The sequence below is a fragment of the Pungitius pungitius genome, chromosome 18, assembly GCF_949316345.1.
Source record: "Pungitius pungitius chromosome 18, fPunPun2.1, whole genome shotgun sequence".
Classification (NCBI taxonomy): Eukaryota; Metazoa; Chordata; class Actinopteri; order Perciformes; family Gasterosteidae; genus Pungitius; species Pungitius pungitius.
This window is the reverse complement of record NC_084917.1, coordinates 1324643-1349755: the sequence shown is the minus strand read 5'-3', so window position 1 is coordinate 1349755 and position 25113 is coordinate 1324643. Positions and strand designations below refer to the sequence as shown.

At 48.7% G+C, this 25113-nt stretch overlaps 3 protein-coding genes across 10 annotated transcripts; 1 reads left to right on the top strand and 2 right to left on the bottom strand.

Moving 5' to 3' along the window:
• Window positions 1–91: 91 nt before the first annotated feature.
• kmt5aa (lysine methyltransferase 5Aa) lies at window positions 92–5369 on the top strand. Its single transcript, XM_037484344.2, has 7 exons — window positions 92–591; window positions 1433–1577; window positions 1700–2009; window positions 2105–2192; window positions 2590–2649; window positions 3062–3252; window positions 3366–5369. Exons 1-7 carry the CDS (start codon window positions 583–585, stop codon window positions 3574–3576), a joined length of 1014 nt encoding a protein of 337 aa, XP_037340241.2. The 5' UTR covers window positions 92–582; the 3' UTR covers window positions 3577–5369.
• A 131-nt stretch (window positions 5370–5500) lies between these two features.
• rilpl1 (Rab interacting lysosomal protein-like 1) lies at window positions 5501–12230 on the bottom strand. Of its 8 annotated transcripts, none has more exons than XM_037484337.2 (10): window positions 11626–12230; window positions 10521–10668; window positions 10181–10302; window positions 9684–9929; window positions 8954–9112; window positions 8410–8460; window positions 8155–8309; window positions 7973–8077; window positions 7496–7583; window positions 6955–7073 (listed from the first exon to the last, which is right to left on the bottom strand). In XM_037484337.2, the coding sequence occupies exons 1-10, from the start codon at window positions 11911–11913 to the stop codon at window positions 7068–7070; spliced, it is 1368 nt and encodes a 455-aa protein (XP_037340234.2). In that variant the 5' UTR covers window positions 11914–12230; the 3' UTR covers window positions 6955–7067. The 8 variants fall into 8 exon arrangements, with proteins under 8 accessions (XP_037340233.2, XP_062414933.1, XP_062414934.1 ...); XM_062558954.1 differs by having other exon boundaries at window positions 10181–10299; window positions 11626–12225; XM_037484336.2 differs by lacking the exon at window positions 7496–7583 and having other exon boundaries at window positions 5501–7073; window positions 11626–12229.
• A 388-nt stretch (window positions 12231–12618) lies between these two features.
• LOC119226354 (huntingtin-interacting protein 1-related protein-like) lies at window positions 12619–25021 on the bottom strand. The gene is made up of 33 exons (XM_062558966.1): window positions 24516–25021; window positions 24048–24113; window positions 23535–23675; window positions 23075–23131; window positions 22832–22912; window positions 22684–22760; window positions 22542–22603; window positions 22325–22465; window positions 22105–22162; window positions 21945–22020; window positions 21382–21516; window positions 21206–21304; window positions 20927–21110; window positions 20707–20795; window positions 20327–20443; window positions 20111–20212; window positions 19799–19993; window positions 19470–19580; window positions 19183–19377; window positions 18919–19066; window positions 18681–18767; window positions 18494–18601; window positions 18269–18405; window positions 17617–17727; window positions 17463–17521; window positions 17360–17390; window positions 17200–17262; window positions 16872–16972; window positions 16650–16755; window positions 15493–15616; window positions 15357–15418; window positions 13948–14778; window positions 12619–13347 (listed from the first exon to the last, which is right to left on the bottom strand). Exons 1-33 carry the CDS (start codon window positions 24594–24596, stop codon window positions 13312–13314), a joined length of 4071 nt encoding a protein of 1356 aa, XP_062414950.1. The 5' UTR covers window positions 24597–25021; the 3' UTR covers window positions 12619–13311.
• Between the last annotated feature and the right edge of the window lie 92 nt (window positions 25022–25113).

Below are 25113 nucleotides of genomic sequence, written 5' to 3'. Positions count from 1 at the left end.
AGTCAATTGTCTGGTTTATTCACGTTTATGCGTGTCTCTCACAATATACATCATATTTACTGCCTTGAATGAACGTTTTCATCACTCTAACGCTGGTTAACACGCAGCTCACATTTTGCATTATTATTATCATCTCAATCATCAATACAAGCAGAAAATAACAGTACGCGAGTAAAAACATGTGTCTCTCGTATGTCGTAAATGGAAATACTTTGAAGTGAAGTCGAAGCACATCAATAACGTGCAAATACTAATACAGATAAAAACACGCAATGTTCCCATCGGCCTGCAGGGGGCGACATGTCCCGCCCCCCTCATCAACGGGAAGAAAACATGGCGGAAAGGAGCTGTGGAGGCTGCATCGGTTGAGCTGCTGGCCGTGAAACAACATCAATAAAAAAAAGGGCCATCATCCGCCGCGGGAGGGGGCCGTAAGGTCACTGCCGTACGAGGGGAGCCGAGGTTAATCTCCCCGACCGGCTGTATTCTGTCCCCGTGAATGAACGAGAGAGAGAGAGAGAGAGAGAGAGAGACATAGAGACACCGAGGGAGAGAGAGAGAGAGCCACGGAACAAGCCGGACATGAACGGGGTAAGTTTTATTTTGTTGGGGGGCTCCACCGGGGAGGAAAAGCGAGATTTAGCGCATTGTTAACGCTACTTTCACTGAGAACGAGACCAGCGTTTTTTTTTCAAATTTATTATAACGTTAACTTCGTCAAATTTGACAGTTTTTTTTCACTGTAAGTTTGTTACAGGAGCTACAAAAGAGCTAACATTAGCTCATCATTACACGCGCGTGACATTCTGAGGACATAAACGTGATCTGCGGCATCACGTGACCCCAGAGAAACACGTGGGGGGGGGGGTTCTTTTTGTTCTTTGCAGCGGGTTGAGAGGTGCAGCTGTTGATTGCGTGGATTTGAGCAGTAGGTGATGAGCCGGTAGGCCTGTGGATTTAAAGGGACTGATGGGGAGATGATGTGGGAGTGTGCAGCAAGCATGCCCCCCCCCCCCCTCTGCCCCGCCCCAGGGCCCCGCCCACACCAGCAATGTACAGGACATCCAAGTACTGTGTTCCTTTTATGTGAAAAACCCACATTGCAGAGCTACAGGAACGTTTCTACAGACTATTCTCACGTCTGTTCACCGCTGCTTTGCTTCAGTGGGGTTTGTCTTTCTGTCTTTCTCAGTTTTGCATAAACAAAACTTTCTGCAAACAAAACGCCTTCTGCGCAAACTCAAAAGTTGTTTTGGTCCGCGTGATCGAGAGCCGATACAACTAAATGTCAGCGAACATTTTGATGAAACAAATCTTTCAGGCCTCTATTGATATTCCCGTTGCTATCAGCAAATGATGACGTTTTAGAGGTATTCGTGCTGCTCAATGCAGGATCACAGGATCGTTTGGCAGTAAGTCTCTGCATTCACAGCCCGTCGTATGCAGCAGCCACTCAGTCGCTCCGCTGAGCGGCCCCAGGTCCATCTCCCCCGCTCATGATGAAATCAAGCTCACCCAGGAGGGGCGGCGCTCTCCAGCGTGCTTCCAGCCACACGACGCCCCCGGGCAGGGAGATGGTGAGTAAAGCTCCGCCTCTATGGTTGTGTCAACCGTATATATTTCAGTGTTTCGGGAGGTTTGCGTAAAAGCGAGCGGCGAGCCAGCAACGGGACCAACCACCTTGTTTTCCCTCCCCGAGGCCGGAGAACGGACGCCACCAGCACGGCGCCGAAAGCATCGGAGACCCGTCACCCCGAGATGGAGAGCAGCAACGGCCAGTGTTCACCCCGCAGGTCAGGGGCACCGCTCCCCCGCGCTCAGACCTGCTCCGGTTCCCCCGCCGAACTCCCCCTGCAAACGGGTACCAGCTCGTCTCCCGCTCCCCTCCACGTTGCCAACGACAACAACAACAACAACAAAAGCAGCAGCAGCAGCATCATCGCTCTGCAAAGCCGCCAGCGCCGAGGCCGCTGCCGAAAGGTCAAAGAAAAGAAGTCTACCCTGAGAATGTAAGTTCATTTTTTTTTTATTGATTTAACGGAGGCGATCAAAGGACCATGTGAGGGATTCTTAATCACGTTTGTTGTTTTTCTTTCCACTTCAGTGCAGGCGGGAAAAACTCCCAGAACCGGAAAGTAACCGACTACTATCCAATAAGACGAAGCTCGAGAAAGAGTCAAACGGAGCTCAAGGTCAGTAGATGTTTGTATTGGACAGCTTGATCATGGAGTCCACTATCCTGATGTCTGTGGCCTGAATGTCTTCTAACACACTGCTCAAGTCTTTCGTTATCACCTGAGATTCTGACTGACGGCACATTTTGCTCCTCCAAAGTAATTTACAAATTACAAATAAGCTAATGATTAGGTCATCTCCCTCCAACTTCATCAATATTAATATATATGTGTTGCGCAATCAGCCACTGCTCAGCTGTGTGTGGTGTTGATGATCGTATCTTGACAAAAAACCTTCCCAACTGTTTTCGTCTCTGCTCGTGTGAAACCTCCATTGTCGTCATTTCCTGTGTGGCTGATTCAAATCCAACCTGTGTGGTCGTTAACGTCCTATTGTGTGTCTGTTGTGTCCCAGTGTGAAGAAAAGAAGCTCATCGACGACCTCATCACAAAGGGAATAGAAGAAGGGATGGAGGTACCAAGGATCCTTCTTCAAAATGCTTTGGTTGGCTTTTGACTAATTTGAGCACTTGAATTAAAGGCCAGGTGATTGACGGGATTAACACGTGGCTCCGCCCCCTCGCAGTGCTTCACTGCCTCTGTCATGCAAATTCAATCAGAGGCACTGAACTCCCTCCGAGAGTAAGAGGGACGATTTAAGTGATCGCAGGATAAATCCCATTGAGCACCAGGGAATCATATCATGTGTCCTCCATGTATCAGGCTTTAATTAAGACGGATTACGTAACAGGAAGTTGAGGTGGAAACGGAATGATTACGAAATACAATCAATGGCAACTGTTTTTTTTTTTAAATGTATTATTGTTTGCATCTCTGGTCCTCAAAACTCCTCATAGTGTACAAATGCATCGTTTATTCATTTCCAGGTGCAGCACATAGAAGGAAAGGGCAGAGCGGTGTTCGCCACGCGCTGTTTCCAGAAGGGCGAGTACGTGGTGGAGTACCACGGAGACCTGCTGCAGATCACCGACGCCAAAACCCGCGAGGCTGAGTACGCCGAGGACCCCGCCACCGGCTGCTACATGTACTACTTTCAGTACCTGGGCAAGACGTACTGGTACGACCCCCTTCCTTATTGTTTATTGTTCAGTTGTTTTGGAGACTAAACGAAGGTTGTTTTTTTTTCCCCGCCCCGAGTACTGACCCCCTTGTCTTCTTCGACCTCGACAGCGTGGACGCCACGAGGGAGAGCGAGCGGAAGGGCCGCCTCATCAACCACAGCAAGAACGGGAACTGCCAAACCAAAGTGCACGACATCGACGGCGTGCCCCACCTGGTGCTCGTGGCCTCGCGCCGCGTGGACGAGGGCGAGGAGCTGCTCTACGACTACGGCGACCGCAGTAAGGCTTCCATCGCCGCCCACCCGTGGCTCAAGCACTGACCCCCCCCCCCCCCCCCCCGACGGGGGACTTGTTCTCCATGTGGGTGTTTGGGAGCACATTTTGTGCGTCCGATGCTCCTCCAGCGGGTCGCTTTGTGTGTGTTTTTTTCCCTAATAGGCGGTCAGAGCTCAGCAATACTAACGCGGCCCCCGGGGGCCCCGCCCTCTGTCCCCTCCCTTTTTCTGGAGGGATCAGCGAGAACTATGAGATGCAAATTATGAATATAATCTGTGACACAAACGGTTCACCAGAGTCGTGGTTCATGTTTTGGGTTTTGATCACATGACCACGAGGATTCATGTTGAAAACACTCTGAGGATTAACGAGTCAAATACAAACAAGGACGTTTTTTTTAACAATATTGTATTTTTGTAACATTTAAAGTTGTCAGATAGCTGCAGTATATGAACATTTATTAGGTACATATCTACTAATAAGTCATTAAACCTCCTTTTAATCTCTACACACTTAATGCTGCACTGTGTAAATATATTTATGGTGTGTTTTTTTTCATACACGTATTTAAATATCAAAGCTAATCAATCTGCAAAATGGCCTTTAGAGTAGCCCAGATCTAAATTTCCATTTTTTTTTTTTTTTACACATTTAAATCGTAAATTTAATTTTAGCGTAATTCTTTATTTCATGTCATCTGGCTGATTTATGGCGAAAGAAGAAAACGTTCTATGAGCGGTTGTAAAGTTTTACACTTTAAAAAAAAAAATCCCAAATGACCAAATAATAAAAGGGTTCCAGCCTTGTGTTCAAAGCAACACGTGCACGATGCAACACAAAGGCTTCTTTAGCTTAGCATAGCTTGTAGCCTAGCTGAAATTAGCATGAGCCGCCTCTTAAACGCTTCCCAACAAACTCGACTAGCTCATTGTGTTCTCTTAGGAGGCTGTCGGCTAGCGGTTTCCCCCCGTTTCCAGTCTTTGTGCTAAGCTAAGCTAATGGTCTCGAGTCAAACGCTTCCTTTAACAAAGTCCAACTAAACGGTTCAAAGCGCCTGCTGGGAACGGCTCACGTAGTGAATGAGCCGCGTCTTTGGTGAACTCTGTACATCTCTGCAGGTTTTATACACTAAATATTGTTGCTACTGTTCCATGTGCAAGTATTCAAACCTCTGAACCTGCCTGCAGGTCCTTTTGTATTTTATATTTTAGCATTTGCTTTCTTTCCAAATAGGGTTTCCATGAATTGTAGCCTGAAGAAATCTACCCGATCTTGTTATACGGTTCATTTTGGGGGATTTTCACTCTGCCCAATGCTAGCAGTCCCCTTGGTTGGCAGCCTTTACGCTAAGCTAAGCTAACTACTTCCTGTAGCTGCAGCTTCAGATTCATCAGCGTATCGACCTTTCTCATCAAGGCTCAGAAAGAAGCGTATTCCCCAAAATGTTGAAGTATTTAAGCATCATTCTCTTTCATTACATTGAATCACAATTATGCATAAAAAGCAGGATTTGAAAGGTCACATCATCTCTGTAGCTGCTCAGGTTCTACACGTTTTCCATGAAAGTGTTCAAAAGAATCATGAACGGGACTTTAAATAAAAGCCCAAATACTTCAGGATTGTTTTGCTGGTTTTCAAATAGCATTCAGCCAGCTGACTTTCCCCCCCCCCCGACCCAAGCGTCCGGTTCCACCTGTGAAAGGTTTCACATTCCTTTTCATTCTCAGAACGGAGCGCTGATCTGTGCTGTAGCGCTGAATAAAGATGTGATATGCAAGTAACAGGAAGAGAAGTCTCAATTGTTCTGCTGTTAAAATAAACTATTACAAGTTTTCAATGAGCACAAAAGTCGATTCTTTTCTTCAAATTCATACGTATAAACGCTGTATGTTAGTGTGTATGAGTATAAATACATATGTACACACTCATACATCCATATATACATTAATACACATATGCATTAACATGTAAACACAAGTATTTGTATTTAAGTTCAGCTGAGAATCCTCAAACAGAAAACAGACTTAGAAGAGAAAGCCCTTAAATAAACATTTGGATTCCAATTGGGAAGAGACGAGTTTCATTTTGACCAGTTTCCCTTTTTAACTTCTTCATGTTTAAAATGTCCAGATCCCTTTTGACCTCCTGATCTCATCTCACAGTGACTTTAAATATACATAAATACACAATGATATCAAAGATAAAAGGGCCATTAAACACATCTCCAGGTCGTGTTCCTCCATCCTCTCAGATTCAAAAGTAGCCGTCAGAGAAAACTGAACATTCAGAAAACTGGCTTTATTTTTAGCAAGGTTTGATCAACCTCCCTCTTGAAATATAATATATATATTATGTAATAAACTATACTTTGCAATCACATTTACTTTAATGTCCCGGTTTCATCCTGGACAGAAGAACGTCGTGAAGGGATTAAAGCAGCTTCACAAACTACAAGCTGCCTTCAGAGGAGCCGGGATGGTGTGATGTGCTTTTGTTTTTTAACACAGTGATTCTCACACAGCTTCTATTGCTCACATTTACTCATTGAAGCCCATTTCAACCACAGAAAAGGCCTTAAACGACTCATGACGCGTAATTATCAGCTGCATTATTAAAAATCAATTCAAAGAAATCTAGTTAAAACCTAGTAAATATATATTTTTAAACATGAGTTACTAAGCCAGAAATATGACATGTTGCTAAATAGGATTATTCCTAAAAATCTAAATGTTATTAGTTTACTGACATTATCTCACAGATATCTCAGCTTCTTAAACATATGAAACAACATCATAACTTTACTTAATATTATCAACTTGATATTCAGAATTACAAACAAAGCCTTTATGGGGAAATGCAGGAAGGTATTCGGATTATTTATTATTATTAAAATCCTGCTTGTGAAAACAGGACATTTGACATAATTATATAGTTATACGAGTATTTTTTTATTTGTATCCGTTCAAACCCTTTTTGTTTGTATGCGTTTGTTTTTCAGTTTCTAGAAGTTAGACGTGAGCTTCCACATTTTTACAAGATGATAAATAAATAAAAATGTCTTTCTTCCTTTAAATCTTACAGCGAGACCTTTGAAGTGGTTTGAAGGAGGAGAAACTTACAATGAACCTATGAACAGCGTCAGTGTCCCTCCATCACCCCCCCCATCACCTTCTCCATCACATCCTCCTCCATCACCCCCCCCTCCATCACATCCTCCTCCATCACCTCCTCCTCCATCCCCCCCTCCTTCATCACATCCTCCTCCATCCCCCCCTCCTCCATCACCTCCTCCTCCCAGTTTGTTACTCTGAAGGACTCCCCACTGTTCTAATGAAGTTCTCTTTTTGCGCCGGTTGCAGTCAGGTGGGTTTCTCTACCTTTAGGGAGGGGGGGGGGGGGCTCTAAAAGAGTCCCGTAGCCCCCCCCCCCACCCCCTTACATGTGCTGCAGGGCCTCCTGAGCCTCCTCTGTATACACGGCGCCCTCCGACTGCCCGCCGCGCGGCGAGCCCCGCTGCTTGTCCCGCGAGAAGAAACTAAACCTGAAAGAGGAGCAGAGGGGACGGAGGGGTTAGTGTGTGTGTGTATGTGTGTGTGTGTGTGTGTGTGTGTGCGTGTGTGTGCATGTGCAGAGAAGCGCGTTATTCTTGTTATTTATCAGATTGAATGATTATTAGATTTAAATATGAAGAATTCATCGCCTGCTAGAAGTTGTTGAACCACTTTAGTTTGTAAATTAAAACAGTTATTTTAGAAAGGACATGACGTCCCTTTGGTCAGTGGTGGGGGGGGGGGGGGGCACAGACTACATGTTAAGTCTGACTGGCTGATTCAGACAACCCCACAACCAGCCAATCAGAATACTACAAAGCTGGGTAAATGAAAGGCTCAACAAGCTGGCACATGCATGGGGGGGTCAGGGGGGGGGGGGGGGGGGGCAAGCCGATCAAAGAAAGACTCGTACAGGTGACATGAGACGTCTGATTGGCTGTAAAGTGGGATCGTCTGGGATCAAACCAGCTGCCACCATCGGCATAATGGCTGTGAAGATCCTGGTACACAAAAGGTAAAAGACACACAAGCACAGATAGAGGAGGAGGTGTAGAGAATGGAGGGGGGGGGGCACATCAACCTTTGACCTCTCATGTAAAACACCCATTAAACAAAAAAGTCCTGCGTCGGTTCAGTACAGCTGGATTTGTCCCGTGGTGATTGTGTGTGTGTCATGTGACCCATGACTGGAGCATGCTAATCATTAACCGTGTGAGGCTGCCACCTGACGGAGGCGACACCACCCAAACTGCTCCTAACATGCTTCTGTTCAAAGAACTCATGGAATAATTCATAGAAGTTAGAATATTTAAAGCTGCTTGGTTTGGGGGGGGCGTGCAGAGGGTAAAGGGGGGGCGGGGGGGGGGACGGAGGGGGGGGGTCAACATACAGGCGTTTGATTCCCGACTCCGGCTGGGCAGAAGAGCGGGGGCGAGTCCTCGGCTCGGGGGAAGGAGACGAGGACGAAGTGACGGCGTCGTCCTCCGTCTCTTCGCTGTGAGGAAACAAGCAGATTGGTCGTCACGGTCGGCGCTGAGCGAGCGTCACTCGCCGCGCGGACGCCACCAGCACCTCTTGTAGTAGGACAGCTCCTCCTGCAGCAGGAACACTTTGGCCTTGAGCTCGTTCCTCTCGTGGAGGACGTCCCGCAGCTCCTGCAGGGTGAACCGGGGCCGGTTGGGGTCCTTGGGGTCCAGGCCTCCCGCCTCCTCCTCGCACAGCGCCTCCTGCGGGTGAGACAAGCGCGTCAGAGGGCACCGAGATCAAAAAGGAAGGAAGGAAGGAAAGGAGGAAGGAAGGAAGGCGGGAGGAGGGAGGTGAGGATACCTTGGTAAAATATTGGAACACAGCAGGCATGTCGTCATGGCACATCGCCTCCTGGTGGCAAACACGGAGCTCTAAGTCAGACACGGGGCGCCGCTCGCCTTCTACAACACGACTTAAACCCTCCTCACATCCCTTTGATGACCTCATCTCTTCTTCTTCTTCTTCGTCGTCTTCTTCCTCCTCCTCCTCAGTAGTTTGATGGCAGCTGACCGCGGATTCAGTGCCACCAACTGCTGCGTGGACGCATGCGCAAACATTCGTCTCCCGAGGCCGATGCCGCTGATGCGAACGCTCGGAGCGATCTGATTGGCCGGCACCGACGAACCCGCGGATCAAGCCGGTCGCCTGAGAGACGTCTGCCAGACGTCGTGCGGTGTCAGCTAGACTTTCCCGTTTCCGACCCGCCGCGGTGCGTTCATGGAGCGTGCGGTTAGGGGCGGGGCCGTCGGGGGGGGTCGAGAGGTTAGCGAGGTGGCGCTGAGGTTAGTCGACTCGTTGTGTTTCTACACGTTAAATCACAGCAACTCGAGCACGTCCGTATTACCCAAAGCAACACTGCCTCTTCCTCCTCCTCCTCCTCATCCTCCTCCTCATCCTCGTGGCCCTCTGGGCTGAGGGAACCAGGCAGGGGGGGCGAGGCGGACTCAAACCCGCCCACCATCAGCTCAGAGGGGCGTGGCCTGTGTGACCCGGCATCGGCCCGCTGGTGGAGCAAGAGGCGCTTTGTTATCTCCTCTCACAGACGTCTCCAGCTACGCACCCAAAGCTCCACAGCTTCTCAGGTGACATTTTATTAGGTTGGTTTGGAAAATGCAAGAGAACAAATCTATTGAAAACTCCAAGGAAGGTTAGCCTAGCTTAGCATAAAAACAGCTAGCCCCGGCTCGGTCCAAAAGCACAATATCTGTCAACCAGCAGCTCTAAAGCTCATCATTCAACACGTTATGTAACGTTTTATGTAGCTGGGTGAAAAGAGAAAGGTCTTTATGCTAAGCTAGGCTAAGCTGGGCTAAGCTAAGCTAATGGTCTCCTGTCTACAGAGATGAGAGTGGTACGGGAACAAAAAGGTTGAATACGACAGAAAGATTTAGAAAGAGAAAGAAAATTGACAATAGACCAGACTATTTACCCACAATGCACTGCACGTACATTGCAAAAGAATGCCATTAGGTCAATCTAATTACATTTAATTAATTAATTAAAATGGAAACTTGAAGCTAATTTCAGACTAAACTCCGACCCAGATGTGGCTCAGCTGATGGTTCCGGTGTTACCTCTGCAGGGGAGGGGGGCTGAAGGGGAGAGTCCTCGGGGTTCTGGGGCGGCAGGTCTCCGTGAAGCCGCTCCCTCAGGCGTGCGACTTCCTGCCGCAGGGCTCCGACCTCCTGACCCCGCGCCTGAGCTCCGGCCTCCAGCTCCACCTTCTGCCCGATCAGCGCCTTCCCCTGAGCCTCCACCACGGAGATCTTATGGCGGAGGTCGTGGTTGATCTTCATGAGGCGGCTCTGCTGCTGCTGGAGCTGCAGGGACACCACCCAAGGGAGGGGGGGGGGCGTACAATATGCAGTATGAGAGGACGGTAATGAAAGAAATTACTTTTACACCTTAAATTCAAATATTCACATTTGAGAAGCTGGAAGCGAAAATAGCCGGTTGAATAAAAAATATTGATATAGTAATAATTTTATATATAATATATATACATTATATATAATATTGTGTGAACAGACGGGAGAAAATGAACGATTCAAACAGCTAATGTGTCCCTTACTGCTTCCACGTCCTCGTTCTTCAGCGCCAGCTCGCGGTCCTTCGCCCGGATCTCGTCCCTCTGCTTGTCCACCACCTCCTTCAGCTTCTTCATCACCTGCCTCTCCCTCTCCGTCATACCTGCTGACCCCCGACATGACCGCGGGCGCAGCGTGAGTGCACTGGAACCAGTCTTAATGGGAGAGTGTGTGTGTGTGTGTATGGAGGAGGTGTGCTTGCACACTGAGGCCGGTCTGTCCACAGCGTCTTCTGTGTGTGTGACTGTGTCCTCTGTGTCAAACCACCACAAAGACGAGACCACTAGAGAAGGATTCCTTTGTGTGTGTGTGTGCGCCCCTCACCCTCGTGCCTCTGCAGGTCCTCCTCACTCATGGGGTCTTTGTTGGAGAAGTTGGTGAGGAGGCCTTTGTTCTCCTCCTGCAGCAGAGCGATCTGAGTGAGCAGGTCCTGAGCTTCTCCTCTCCACACGTCCTCCACCAGCTCCAGCTCCTGGAACACACACAGCGAATCAATAAGGCCATTGATCGGGTGGAGGACGTGTGGCTTCATGCAGATGACCTCGGAGATGATGTCCTGGTGTTCTTTAGGATTATTTTGGTGCTTGTAGGAAAAAGGCGATGTTTCCTCTAAACGTTGCTGAGATGCTGCAGTGAGTCGATCATGAGAATCGGGAGCGTTGCCCATCTGCTCTTTAACAAGGTTTGATGTTGTGTGTCTGTGTGAGTGATTCACTACAGTAGAAGTAAAGTTCTGCTTTGATGTGCGCTACATACAGAACTAATGTTATTTTCATCTCTTCCTTTTGAGGTCACTTTCTATCGGGGCGCTAAGGCCCTTTTTTCTGTGATTCCTGGATTTCTCCAAGACACCAGACTCCATTGATGAAAGAAAACCGGAGTAGTTGGACTCTCTTAGTTGGTTTATTTCTTATTGTTGGACCGATGAACCGACACAGACACACACAAACTACCCGATGGGGGAGTTGGAGGATGCACAGCTCCTCTGATCTCAGGGGTGAAACTGCTTTAACGTTAAAGAGATCACAGAGAGTCTGAACTACGTCCACAACTCCATCTACTGTAGTGAGACTCTGGGAAAGGAGAAGAACCAAGTGGACACTTTGATTCATCTCAGCCCTGAAATATACTCTGATGACTAAATGGAAACAGTCACATGACAGAGTCAAGAGTTTCTGAGTCAGCGACAAGCTTCTGATGGGCTGTCAGGTTCAAATCAGGTTCCACCCGATCCGATGGGACGGTTCTTTGCTTTGTCTTTAAAGACAGAAGACAAAACTACTCCATTACAAGCACATTCTTCTGAGAACAACCCTTGTTTTCAACTATTTTCAATTCAGAACCTTTACTTGCAGAGGAGTACTTTTAATAGTGTTGTTTATTTTCCCAACAGAGTGGTAGTGACGCTTCTCATCACGCACACACAGACCTTCCTGTGCTTCTTCTCCTTCTCCAGCCTCTCCATCCTCTCCAGCCGCAGCGCGTCCAGCTCCAGCCGCAGCTCGTCGGTCTCCGCGCTCCCGCGGCCGCGGCTCACCATCACCTCCAGGATCTCGAGCACGCGCACCACTTTGGGCATCAGGCGGGACGGCGCCTCGCAGCCGTGCCGGTCGATGATCCGCTCGAACTCCTGGCCCACCGCCGCGGCGATGTCGTACACGTCCATGACCGTGAGGTCGGCGACGTTCTTCTCCAGCGCCGACCCGGAGTCCTCCATGTTCAGGCCCTTTTAACCTCCCCCTCCTCCACCACCACCACCACCACCACCACCACCCCGCACTCCACCGGAAAACTTCCCTAAGTTAGCTCAACTCCACCGCTTTAGCTTTAGCTTCAGGGCTCCGGACGGACACGACGTGTGTCCGCATTAAACCACGCCGCAGCTATCGATTATCCACCGGCTGAGCGGTGGTTGGATTTGTTTGGGCGTAAATATCTGCCGCGGCCCATTGCTGTCCTTCCTGCGCTGTCCCCGTCGCTGAGCTAGCGGAGTGGACACCATCGTCAAGTCCGCCATCTTCAAGCAGAGAACTTCCGCTTACACCTTTCAAAATAAAACCAATGTTGACGTAGTGAATCTTTTTAAGAATATATTTTTATTTGATAATGATAATGACAGACCACCGTAATACGTATCTATATCCCACAATATACATGCTTTACAGAGTTATGACTAACCAACACCGTGGAACTGTTACATTATTGGACGATAAACTACATACCGAGCTAAATGTGTAAGCAAATAAAACGAGTAAAAGCATGAGTTGCTGTTTTTCTGATAAAAATGACTTGTGGTCACAATGCAGCCATCAGAGAGACACAGGGAAAGAGACAGGCATGCTGAAAGCAGTGGCAAAAAAACATGGTGAAGGGTATTCATCTGGACCCCCCCAATGTCTAAAATCATGGTTACGCCCATGGATAAAGTACAGCCTCTCGTACCTTATTGCTTATATTTGTATAGCATTTTATGTCTATTTTTTCTTTTTGAATCATAATGCAGAACAAAAACATGTTCTGCATCTCTAGAAATGCAGTCAACATAACAGTACTTTTAGTCTGAAAGTATGTAGTTCCGGGATATATCTCTCTAGTTTGAAGCAGCTTCACTTTGGTCCCGACTGGAGATCACAGTGGTGAGATTGCAGTTTGCATTGCGCATGACAGACAAACAGACAGATGAGGTCGCTGTGAGACTTTCCCTGGTTTAAAAGAAGTGCTGGAGTAAAAAGTACAATATTAGATCTCTGAGATGTAGTACGGTAAAAGTAGAATAGCAAAACATGTTCAAGTAAAGCGCCTTAAATTTGTTTAACTTGTGACTAAAACTATGTGGATAATGTGACAAATATTTAAAAACCTCCACATCAGAAGTGAGAGGAAAGATTCTGCCTCAGGTTAAATTATGATTTTTAATAAATCAAACAGCAATCTGTAACATAATACAGGCAGCAGTATGATTACAAAAATAATTTTGGATATTTTTATATGCACATTTATTCTTCTTTTAAGCCAGAAATACAACAAGATTATTTGAGTGATTTTGAGTCATAAAACTATATTTATACTTCCATGAATTGTTTGGTAAAATGTCAGATTCTTCTTCAGTCGTCCTTCAAGATTCCCCAGTTCCTGTTTCACCTCGTTTGAACTGTAACGAAAAAAAGATTATTTATTCAAAGAGATCTACTTTAATCATCTCAGTTAGAATAACATCATGATAACATAACATTGTGAACATCCAGCAGAAACCTAGATCTGAGTAGGTTAAGACCAGATCTGTGTAGTTTAAGACCACATCTTAGTAGGTTAAGACCAGATCGGAGTAGTTTAAGACCACATCTTAGTATGTTAAGACCACATCTTAGTAGTTTAAGACCACATCTTAGTATGTTAAGACCACATCTTAGTAGTTTAAGACCACATCTCAGTAGGTTAAGACCAGATCGGAGTAGTTTAAGACCACATCTTAGTATGTTAAGACCACATCTTAGTAGTTTAAGACCACATCTTAGTATGTTAAGACCACATCTTAGTAGTTTAAGACCACATCTCAGTAGGTTAAGACCAGATCGGAGTAGTTTAAGACCACATCTTAGTATGTTAAGACCACATCTTAGTAGTTTAAGACCAAATCTGAGTCGTTTAAGACCACATCTTAGTATTTGAAGATCACATCTGAGCAGTTTAGAACTAGATCTGAGAGGTCTGAACCTCCAACTCTAGCGGCAAAAGGGGTTCATCTCCTTACTGCGTTCTTCAGCAGGTTCCCTGATTTGGTGAAGATGTTGGATCTCCTCGAGGCAGGTTTGACGGTCTCCGCAGTGTTTTCAGGCTCAGTCCGGGGCAGAGACGGTGACTGAGGCCGGGAGAGGGAGGTGGTTTGGGCGGAGGGATGCGTTTCAGGGTTTAGGTAAGCCTGGGTTGTGTTAGGTTTGTAGGGCTGAGCTGTGGGGTAAGTCTGGGATGGGGTTAAGTTTGGAGAGGGGGTGTAGGTTTCAGATGGGGTGTAGGTTTGAGACGGGGTGTAGGTCTGAGAGGGGGTGTAGCTTTGAGAGGGGGTGTAGATTTGCGAGGGGGTGTAGGTTTGAGACGGGGTGTAGGTTTGCGAGGGGGTGTAGGTTTGAGACGGGGTTAAATTTGGAGTTGGGGTTAAGTTTGGAGAGGGCGTGTAGGTTTGAGAGGGGGTGTAGGTCTGAGACGGGGTTAAGTTTGGAGATGGGGTTAAGTTTGGAGAGGGGGTGTAGGTTTGCGAGGGGGTGTAGCTTTGAGAGGGGGTGTAGCTGTGAGGGGTGACGGTGTTGGTCACTGTGGAGCACGGGGGCTCTGTTGGAGCTGGTGCAAAGGGATTGGTGGATGCACAGCTCTGGGTGTTCAGGTAGGGCCGCGTCTGTAAGAAGGACAGAGGTTCAGACGCGGGGTCCAGCAGGGTGGGGGGCGGCGGGGGGGGGAAGTTGTCGTCTCCGTCATCGGCGGCTGTGCCTCCGTCTCCGGAGGCGTCGAGGTCGTAGTGCCTCTTCCTCAGCTCCCCGAGCCGGACCCGCTCCTGCTCCAGCTGGTTCTCCAGCTGCAGCACCTTCACCTGAGAGAACCAGATGGCACAACCACGTCAGCTGCTTCCCACTCAACGGGAACGCCAGCGGGGGAGGAGACACCGTCACATATTCAAAATACTTGTGTTGCGAGTCACTCTGTCTGTTGAAACGTTACTTAAAGTGATCATAAGGTTTGATGTGAGTTGATTCTGTCGCCCCCTGTGGACTAAAGTGGAAGTGTCTCCGACACCAGGGTGCTTGTAGAAAACCTCTCATTCTACCGCATGGGTTCTGGTTCTGGTTCTGGATCCCCCGGGCCTCCCTTCCCTCAAGCGGGTCAAGGAATGCATTGTGGGTCTGCAAAGAGGAGAATCTCTGCACCTGCTGGAGGATCTGGGTGCGTCCACGTTGGACCGGTCTCTGCTGGAGTCTAAGCTGAAGGAGGTTCTAGTTTCACTAGAATCCGACCAGGTGAAACTGATTAAGAAGAACTATGTAGAAACAGACCATCTTCTCTCTGATGGTCTCGTTTACTGATGGAGGTCTATGTGTACAAGCATTAATGTTCCTCAAATGTTCCCGTGGCATAAATGCTTTTTGTTTCACTGCAAAACAACCGTCTCACCTGAGCCTCCATCTCCTCCGTTTTTAGTTTGATCAGAGACATGCCGGAGAAGTCCGTCGCACCTGTGGAGACACGTTGGGGTTAAAGCTGCCGTTAGATCCCGGGGGCCTGCGTGGTGGGCGGAGCGTTCCCTCACCTCGGTCGGACACCTGCTGCTGCCCGTGTTTGGTGGAAGTGACGACCACGGCCGCCATGTCGTTGACGTGGCGCGAGGCCTCCTTCAGCGTGTGCAGCTTCTTGTTGCCGCGGTCGGCCTTCACCTGAGGTCACCACCGATGACAGTGAACAGTTAAAAGGATACTTACAGATGCACCAACAACAACTACAACACATCAGACAAGTTACAGGAAGTCAAGCATTCAGACCACATCTGAGTAGGTTAAGACCACATTTAAGTAGTTTAAGACCACATCTGAGTAGGTTAAGACCACATTTAAGTAGTTTAAGACCACATCTGAGTAGGTTAAGACCACATTTAAGTAGTTTAAGACCACATCTGAGTAGGTTAAGACCACATCTAAGTAGTTTAAGACCACATCTGAGTAGGTTAAGACCACATTTAAGTAGTTTAAGACCACATCTGAGTAGGTTAAGACCACATTTAAGTAGTTTAAGACCACATCTGAGTAGGTTAAGACCACATTTAAGTAGTTTAAGACCACATCTGAGTAGGTTAAGACCACATTTAAGTAGTTTAAGACCACATCTGAGTAGGTTAAGACCACATCTAAGTAGTTTAAGACCACATCTGAGTAGGTTAAGACCACATCTGAGTAGGTTAAGACCACATCCGAGTAGGTTAAGACCACATCTAAGTAGGTTAAGACCACATCAAAGTAGGTTAAGACCAAATCTAAGTAGGTAAAGACCATATCTAAGTAGTTTAAGACCACATCTGAGTAGGTTAAGACCACATCTAAGTAGGTTAAGACCAAATCTAAGTAGGTAAAGACCATATCTAAGTAGTTTAAGACCACATCTGAGTAGGTTAAGACCACATCTAAGTAGGTTAAGACCAAATCTAAGTAGGTAAAGACCATATCTAAGTAGTTTAAGACCACATCTGAGTAGGTTAAGACCACATCTAAGTAGGTTAAGACCAAATCTAAGTAGGTAAAGACCATATCTAAGTAGTTAGACTACTACTACTCAATCTAGGCAGAATAGGAACAATTGTTTTTGTAAGACACCACTAGCCATTGTGTAACACACATGTAATCAGCTACAGAATCAATGAATGTTAAGTACAGCTGAAAAGAACATTCCTGGTTTAAAAGCCTTTTTGAAAAGTACCTTTGAGGCGGCCACCAGGTGAGCCGTGCTGGCAGCGATCTCGTGAGAGCAGGCGATGAGCTCCTCGTACGTTCCCTTTTCCCCCACCACCCGGTCGGCCGAGTCCCTGAGCGCACAAAAGATGTTCAGGACGTGTGGACGACGCTGTGTGCGTGCGTGTGTGCGTGCGTGCATGCGTGCGTGTGTGTGTGTGTGCGTGTGCGCGCGCGTGTGCATACGTACAGCAGCTGAGTGGCGCCCCAGCCCACAGCCTTAGAGGCCGAGATGAGTCCTTCCGTCCAGCGAGAGTTTTTGGCATAAAAGTCGGTGACGGAGGTTGCTCCCTGGAGAACAGAGCGGTCGTTAAAGTGTCAGTGAACGCACCGCTGAAGAGAGAGTGCTTTCTTTGTTTATCCGTTCCATTCATATTTCATGCATTTTTATAAGACACTTTTATTAATAATAAATAATTACTCAGTTTTGTATTTTTTTATTGTTTGGCACTTTGAATTAAATGAAAGTGTGATCGACCAGGAAGATGTAAAGTCTCTTGTAACTTGTGTCCACTCACCCTGCCTCCCTCCACGATGTCTTTCTGCAGGTCGGTGGACGCCATCACCAGCATGTGTACCGCCTGCAGACAAAAGAACCACAGAAGAAGAATCCCAGTTAGAAAGAAGACCACTTAATGAACACAAAATGAGATGTCTTTTTTAAAGCAGACTCCTTACCTTCATCAGGTCTGAACAGGATCCCAGGATGCTGATAAGAAACAATGAGAGTCATCACAGAACAACACGTATCAAAGAAGAGCTTCCACAGCGATCATCTCACCTCTGGTTCACCTCCAGCTGGACGCCAGAAGTTTCTCTCCTCGCCTGATTTAGTATCTCCTGAGGAACAGATCAACCAAGTTGAGCATCACCAGCTCTGTGTGTGTGTGTGTGTGTGTGTGTGTGTGTGTGTCGACTCGGGCGAGCGTCCTCACGTCCATTCGTAGCACTGCCTCTTCGATGGCAGTTGCCGTGGCGACCATCTCTTTGTCCACCATGGCTCCCAGCTCCTCTTTCAGCACATCCTGTCCTCTGGGACGGAGACCCTAACCAAACGTACGTAGTCATACATTAAAGCAGCTGTACTGTACTCCAGGACGGACTTGAGTTTTTATTTATATATATAAATATTTCTATAACCCTTTACTTCACATCAACATATTCATTATGATGTATTTTTTATAGTTTAAGATAATATTTATGGATTCATTTACGAAATTCACAAGCTAATATATATAGTTATTATAGCATTGATAATTATAATCCAGAAATATAATAATAATAAACAAGTGATTTTGTACTTGTGTAGTAATTATTGTGTATTTTTAGTAAAGTATTATTCTGAAAGCAGAACTTTGCACTTTGCACACTGTCGTATTAATACATAAGATTTGAGCACTTCTTTTACTTCTGGAAAGTACACAACAACCTCCTTCATCCACACATAAGAGAACAATAAATTATTACACTAAGATAAAGAAATAAAACTTCATAGTCACGATAAATCATGAATAAAGCAGAATAAAAGGTAAATTACAATAAATAATAGCTAGGTCTCATTCTGAGAGTTGTTTGAATGCGTCTCACCTGTCCCAAGGCGAGGATCCGCTGCACGGCGCCGCGCACGGCGGAGGGATCCGCCCCCGGCAACGTGGCCTGGAACTTCAGGTCCTTCAGGTACAGGAGGCAGCGGTTGGCACAATCCCGACAGCTGTCAATCAAATCTGGGGGACACAGAGGTTTCGTCGGGTTCATACTTCTATAAACCCCCCCCCCCCCCCCCGTTTGTGTGTGTGTGTGTGTGTGTCTCACGGTCGGCCTGGTCGGTGGGGGCGGAGTGAGACGTCGCCGAGCCGTTGACGATGGTGTCGGCGGCGAGGTGGGAGAACTGCGTGACGGACCTCAGCAGGCCGCTGGCGTCTGGAGATTCATCACAAACACACTTCATGCTTCATGCGCTGCTCTACTAGTTGTTGGCGGTGTGCCGATGGAGGCTCACCGCTCAGGTTTCCCACGTAGGCGCCGTGGCTCTGATGCATCTTGTCGATGGCGCTCACAGTGATTTCAGCTCGATTCATCAGATACTCTGAAACACATGGAGGGGAAACCGGTGAGGAGAACTTTAAGGTAGCTTTAAGCAGCAGAATGAGAGAACAACAACAAGTGGGTTGGTTTTTCATCTTCCTGTTGCATGCTGGGACTTCCTCCCCTCCGCCCAAACAACGCCACCTGTTTACCGGGCGAGCTGACGCAGCCGACGTGCACCGGGTCGTCCAGCTTGGCCACGGCGTCCAGCACGATGCCCTCGGCCTCCACCACGGCGCACTGCAGCAGGCAGAACTGCTCCTCCTGCAGCTTCCTGGAGAGCTCTCCTTCCCGGCAGGCCTGTGCACACACACACGCACGCACGCACACACACACACACACACACACACACACACATCAGTGAGCAACCAGCCCGAGTGTGCCCCATGGTGTGTGTGTGTGTGTGAGAGAGCCACCTGCTGCTGCAGCTGAGCGTGGAGGCTCCCCAGCTCGGCGCCGCTCCTCCGCCTCTCCTCCTCCATGGAGCCGAGGTGGAGCTGAGCTCGCTGCCGCAGGGAGGCCAGCTCCGCCTCCCGCTCGCCGGCGGCGCGCAGCAGCGCCTCCCTCTCCGCCCGCAGCCCCGCCAGAGAGCTGCTCAGCTGGGTGCCGCTCTGAGGGTCACAAAAGGAGAGAAGAGGGAGCGATGAAGGTCCCCAAAAGCGTCCGAGGAGGCGCGGGAGAGTGTGCTGGGCGATTTCCCCACCATCTCTTTGCTCTGCAGGGCGCCGCTCAGGCGGTTCAACTCCGCCCGCGTGGCGTCCAGCTCTCGTCTCAGCCCGTCGATCTCCACCTTCTGCTCGGCGTTGATGCTCAGCTTTATGGAGGGGAGCGTTTCATTTGAACAGGCACATGCTTCACGTCAAACATCAAAGAAACAAACTTTCTAATATTAGAGTTCTCTGGTTTGGAAGATTATTTGAATGTCTTTATGAACCTGATCATCATTTTGGATCATAACTATTGAAACGCCCCAAAGAGCTTTAAGCCTGAACAAGCTGTTTGAATAATGCTTAAATCTCACAGGCTTCGTACCTGCTGCTGCAGCTGAGCCCTCAGGGCCTCCAGCTCTCGGAGGAGGCGGTCCCGCTCCTGGTCCGTGGCGCCCTGCTGCTGCTGGGCCCGCCCCCTCAGCGAGCTAAGCTCCGCCTCCCTCTCGCCGGCCGAGCGCAGCAGCGCGTCGCGCTCCGCCTGCAGGGCCGCCAGCACGCCGCTCAGCTGGGACCCCTCCTGAAAGAAGGCGTCCATTAGTGGGTTTCCTTCTACTTGAGCTCTGTCCCGGTGGAGCCTTCACTCGCGTCTCCTCGTTGTTGTTGTTGTTGTTGTTGTTGTTGACATGGGCCTCACCATCACTTTGCTGTCCAGAGAGCTGCGAGCGTGAAGAAGCTCCGCCCTTTGCTCCAGAAGCTCTTTGCTCAGGCGCTGCACCTCCTGCTGCTGCTGGCTCATCTGATCAGAGGGGGGGGACACACACACACACACCTGATCAATACTTATGACAGGTGGGTGTGTTGTGAACAGCTGATGATGGGGGGGGTGTGGGGGGGGGGGGGCTTCTCTCACCATGGTCCTGTTCTCTTGTCTCACGTTCTCCAGCTCCTCCTCCAGCTGCTGTTTGTTCCTCAGCCAGTCGTTCTGACCGTGTTTAGCCACCGAGAGCGACTTCACCGTCTCTGCGTTCTGCACAAACACACAGAGACACAAGTAAACAACAACATCCATTCAATCCACACTGTGTTTGTATGTTGGATGCGAAACTCCCCCCACAGGGATCAATTTAGAATAAGGATTTATTTAAGTAGCCAGATGTGTGTAATAAATGCCAGACAGTAGGGAGGTTTTTAATTAATTAACGCGAAGCACATCAAGGAGGTCGCGTGAAGGTCGCGTAAAGGTCGCGTGAAGGTCGCGTGAAGGTCGCGTGAAGGTCGCGTGAAGCTCACCTTCTTCATCAAGTCGGCGTGGCTGGTGATCAGCTCGGCGTGTCTCTCTTTGAGTTGCGTGAAGCGGATCTCTGCCGCCTGCGCTCTGCCTGCAGAACGCATTACACGCGTTATTCAAGTCGTGTTGTGAAGTTTTGTTGAGTATCTTCGTGTCTCTTCTCACATCTCAGGACCTCGATCAACCCGCCCATGAATTAACACCCCACGTCTGCGGCCTCACCGTCGGCCTCCTTGAACCCGATCTGAGCCCCGACGTTGGCCACGTTGGCGCTGCGCAGCGCCTCCACCTCCATCCGCATGTGCTCCTTCTCCATCATGGCCGTCTGCTTGTGGGCGCGCTGCTCCTCCACCTCGGCCTCCAGCCGGTTCACCTGAGCCCTCAGCTCGGTGACGCACCTCTGGGCCTGAGGGACAGGAAACGCCGCCCATCAGACACCCGGGACGTCCCGACCGCGTGGGATCCATCCGTCCCCCCCCCCCAAACCCCCACTGGGCTCACCTCGGTCTTGATGAGCTGCAGCTCCGGTCTGAGCACCTCCAGCTCCCTCTTCAGGCTCTGCTCCGCCTCAGATGAGCCCGTCTGGTGGAGCAGGTGGTGCTGCCGTGGAGACGACAGCGTTAGCCGGCGAGAGGGGGGGGGGGGCGGGAAGGCGGAGTTTGTTTGTGCGTTTTTACCTGCGGCGTCTGCGTCTCTTGTCTGAACTCCGGCTGCGTCTCCACCTCTTCGTCGTGGCGCCGCTCGCCGGGCATCACCACCACCGGCCTCCGGTACTCGGCCCACGCCGCAGCGCGGAGGAAGTTGGGAGGGGCCTGTGGATATATTTATATTATATTATTTCAACACATTTTAACATTTGTTTTTGTTGAATCTAAATACTCCGACCATATTTTGATGGTTTCAAGTTATTTTGAAGTAAAACCAGCTTCTAAATGTGCTGATTTTTTGCTTTTCTAAAAATGTGAATACGTGTAAATGTATCGGTAATGAAGTTTGTAATGTTAGTAATGTTATTAGTAATAATGCTGATGTGTTCGTAACAATAAGAAACATTGTGAAAGTGTCACTTTGGGTTATTAGGAAGCCATTTTCAATAAGTTCACAAACCAAACAATCGATCAATCATCAGTTAATAGTTACAGCAAGTAAACCCTGCGTATACATTGTGTAAGTAATAATAAACTATTTATGGGATATTTATTATTAGTACAGTCAAATGAGATGTTACATGTGGACTCACATCGGGGAGGTCCGGGATCTGGATGATGCTCTTGAAGAACTCGGTTTCTCTGGCTCGGTCGAAGAACTGAGAGAGGCTGAAGAAAGGAAACGAGACGTCACCGCGACAACCAAACAGAGGTCGTGATTTATGCCTCGTGAGAACAAACCCATCAACAAACCTGTTAAATAAGTCACGGAACCGCTCTCGATGTCCGAGAAGAACATCCGGAGCGATGCCTGTTTACATTGAATAAAATATGCACTAATTAGCGATAATAAATAGTAACAAAAAGAGAAGAAACTTTCCAACGAAGTAAAGAATAACACATTTAAAGCAAACGATAACAAGGAGAATTCCACCAATGGGAGGCGGAGCAGCTGAAGGAGGCGGGGACTCACGGCTGTGCAGCTTGAACATCAGCAGCACGGAGAAGTGGTAGAGGAAGCTGCAGTCCAGGATGAGCGGGATCAGAGGCGTCAGGCGGCACTGGCCGGCCGGCGTGCTGGACGTCGCTCCGTTGGCGTCCAGCTGCCGCAGAACTTGGGGAAAAAACAGACGTCACCAGACGCTCCGCCCCTGGCATCAAAGCAGAGGGGAACGTTGAGGGGAACCCACCTGTCTCCTGCATCTTCAGCGCGCCCTCCCAGTAGTCCATCAGCTCCTGTACCAGGTCCAACCTGCGGAGCGTCAAAAAGCAACATGAAGGGGGATCGCTGGGCAGAAGATGGGCCGAAACATCAGGATCAGGAAAACGTACAGTTTGGTGACGTCGTTTCCTGCTTCCTTCTCCAGAGTCTCGTCGCTGGCCTCCAGGCTGCCGGCGACCGCCTTGTGCTGAGGATTCATTTCAACAGTCATCATCCCCACATCCATCCAGCCGGGAAACACAAACCGTCACCTGGTACCTTCGCGTGGAATTCCATCTTGAGGCAGAGGAACTTGGCCGACAGGGCGACGATGTGCCCGTATCGATCGTGCAGGTTTCCCTGCAGTAGAATACAGTACAAATGAAACAAGTCGAAGACCTCTTAAAGTCCAGCATTTGATTTCTCATCCATATTTAATCATTTATGAGGCAGATTTATTTATTTTCCAGTTGGGGGAGTCATATTTTGATCAATTTAACTGCTTCTGGTACTGCTGCTCACCCAGAGAACCCCCATGTCTTTAATGTTCCTGCAGTATCGGTGAGAATCACGGACCGACTGTAAAGGAAGAGAGAGGAGGAGATTAGAGGAGGGAGGAGGCACACAGAGAGAGGAGGGAGGAGACAGAGAGGAGGAAGGAGACACAGAGAGGAGGGAGATTAGAGGAGGAAGGAGACACAGAGAGGAGGGAGGAGACAGAGAGGAGGAAGGAGACACAGAGAGGAGGGAGATTAGAGGAGGAAGGAGACACAGAGAGGAGGGAGGAGACAGAGAGAGGAAGGAGGAGACACAGTGAGGAGGAAGGAGACAGAGAGGAGGGAGGAGACACAGTGAGGAGAGAGATTAAAGGAGGGAGGAGACACAGAGAGGAGGAAGGAGGAGACACAGTGAGGAGAGAGATTAAAGGAGGAAGGAGGAGACACAGAGGAAGCAGGAGGACGAGGTCCAGCCTGTTGCTCACGTTTCGGTGTCCGTCCCGGAGCACTTTGTGCAGCAGGTAGCAGAACTTCCAGCTGATGATGGAGTTGCTGGACAGAGGCAGGTTGAGGGCGTAGGACCAGAAGGTGGTGGCTCCGCCCTCCTTGTGCGTCCCCACGATGATGTCATCACAGCCGTCAAGGCACAAACTGCACGCCTTACTTTGTTTGATGGAGTTGGTTTTACGTTTGTCTGAAGCTCCCTGTCAGGAGGACATTCATGTCCCCCAGAGGACGAGTCCTCTGGAGGACATTCATGTCCCCCAGAGGACGAGTCCTCAGGAGGACATTCATGTCCCCCAGAGGACGAGTCCTCTGGAGGACATTCATGTCCCCCAGAGGACGAGTCCTCTTAACCTCTCTTCATATTCGCACTCTGGAGCAAACTTTACAACAGATTACCTCGAAATTCACTACAGACACTCATGGTTTCCAGAGGATGCGCCTCAATGGCCTCTGTGCGCTTTATGTCATTGAGAAGTTAAATTTAAAAGGATACTGCGCACATATTTCTCTTTCGGAGGCACTTCACCAGAAACCAGCGTTTTACTGATGCTGTGAAGCTGAAAGAAAAGAGACTCGGTTCAAACATGAAGATAAAAACAAAAGAGTTCATGTCTTTTAGCTGAATCTTTCATCCAAAGCAGCAAAAAGTGCATTTCAACCACAAGGAAACAAACCCAGAAGAACAGGAAAGTGCTTGCTATGGATCAGAGCCATGAGAAGTACAATGGAAGTGTTATTGTGTGTTTTAGTGTGGTCTGAAGGTGTCCCCCCCCCCCCCCCCCCCACGATGAATTTATCCCACAGAAGAACTTTCAGAAACAACAAAAAGCAAACGTTTCCACCTAAACATCAACTTAAAACATTGTTTTCCTCCGGTTGGAGCTTTACATTCGGTGTTCTGGTCCAGTATTTGACATAAAGCAGGAGATGACCCGGAGCTGCTCCTTCAGACGACTCACCTGCTGCTTCCCAAACTGCTCTTTCTCAGCAGCCAGAGCTTTCTCCGTCTTGTTGTCGCTTTTGTTCTTCGTTTTGCTCATTTTGTCACTGAGATCCACTCCGAGGTCTCCGGGTTCTCTTCCGCCTCTTCAAAGTAACAAGTGTCCCAGACGTCCCAAAATGCTCCTGCTTCTGATTAGAGGAACAGAGCCGGCCCACAGGTAATAAAAAGCTGCTTCTGATGCGCGTTCAACGGGAGGAAAACACCAACAAAAGGGTTTTGGATGTAAATATACTTTTAATCAAAAGCAGTGACCGGGTAACAAAACGAGTTGTGAGGAGCCATGGACGCGTCCTCCGGAGTCACGGAGTCATCCGCGGGTGGAGGAACCGGAAAGACGGAGCACCCGTCGGCCCTGTGGGACCGGTTTGAGTCCCGCCCCCTTTACATCACACGCACCAATCAGCACGTCCTCTCACACCAGCGCACTCGGGTCAATACTGAAGGTACCCTTTGAAAACATCAAATCTGTCCTTCAGACGGGTGGAGGCTTCGGGTGGAGTTTCACTGGTCTGATAAAAACAAAAAAAAGAAATCAGTTAAGCGTCAACACACCT

Bases quoted from the DNA above. Each gene is read 5' to 3' on its own strand.
- kmt5aa (XM_037484344.2), top strand. The intron at 1,578-1,699 runs GTGAGTAAAGCT...TCCCTCCCCGAG, and splicing joins CGCCCCCGGGCAGGGAGATG to GCCGGAGAACGGACGCCACC. The intron at 2,650-3,061 runs GTACCAAGGATC...ATTCATTTCCAG, and splicing joins GAATAGAAGAAGGGATGGAG to GTGCAGCACATAGAAGGAAA.
- rilpl1 (XM_037484336.2), bottom strand. From the start codon at position 11,913: ATGGAGGACTCCGGGTCGGCGCTGGAGAAGAACGTCGCCGACCTCACG. The intron at 10,303-10,520 runs GTGAGGGGCGCA...GTCGGGGGTCAG, and splicing joins GGACCTGCAGAGGCACGAGG to CAGGTATGACGGAGAGGGAG. The intron at 8,310-8,409 runs GTATCCTCACCT...TCTCACCCGCAG, and splicing joins TGTTCCAATATTTTACCAAG to GAGGCGCTGTGCGAGGAGGA.
- LOC119226354 (XM_062558966.1), bottom strand. From the start codon at position 24,596: ATGAGCAAAACGAAGAACAAAAGCGACAACAAGACGGAGAAAGCTCTG. The intron at 22,466-22,541 runs GTGGGTTCCCCT...TTTTTCCCCAAG, and splicing joins GCTGAAGATGCAGGAGACAG to TTCTGCGGCAGCTGGACGCC. The intron at 17,728-18,268 runs GTGAGACGCATT...ACGTTTGGTTAG, and splicing joins GGATCCTCGCCTTGGGACAG to GGTCTCCGTCCCAGAGGACA.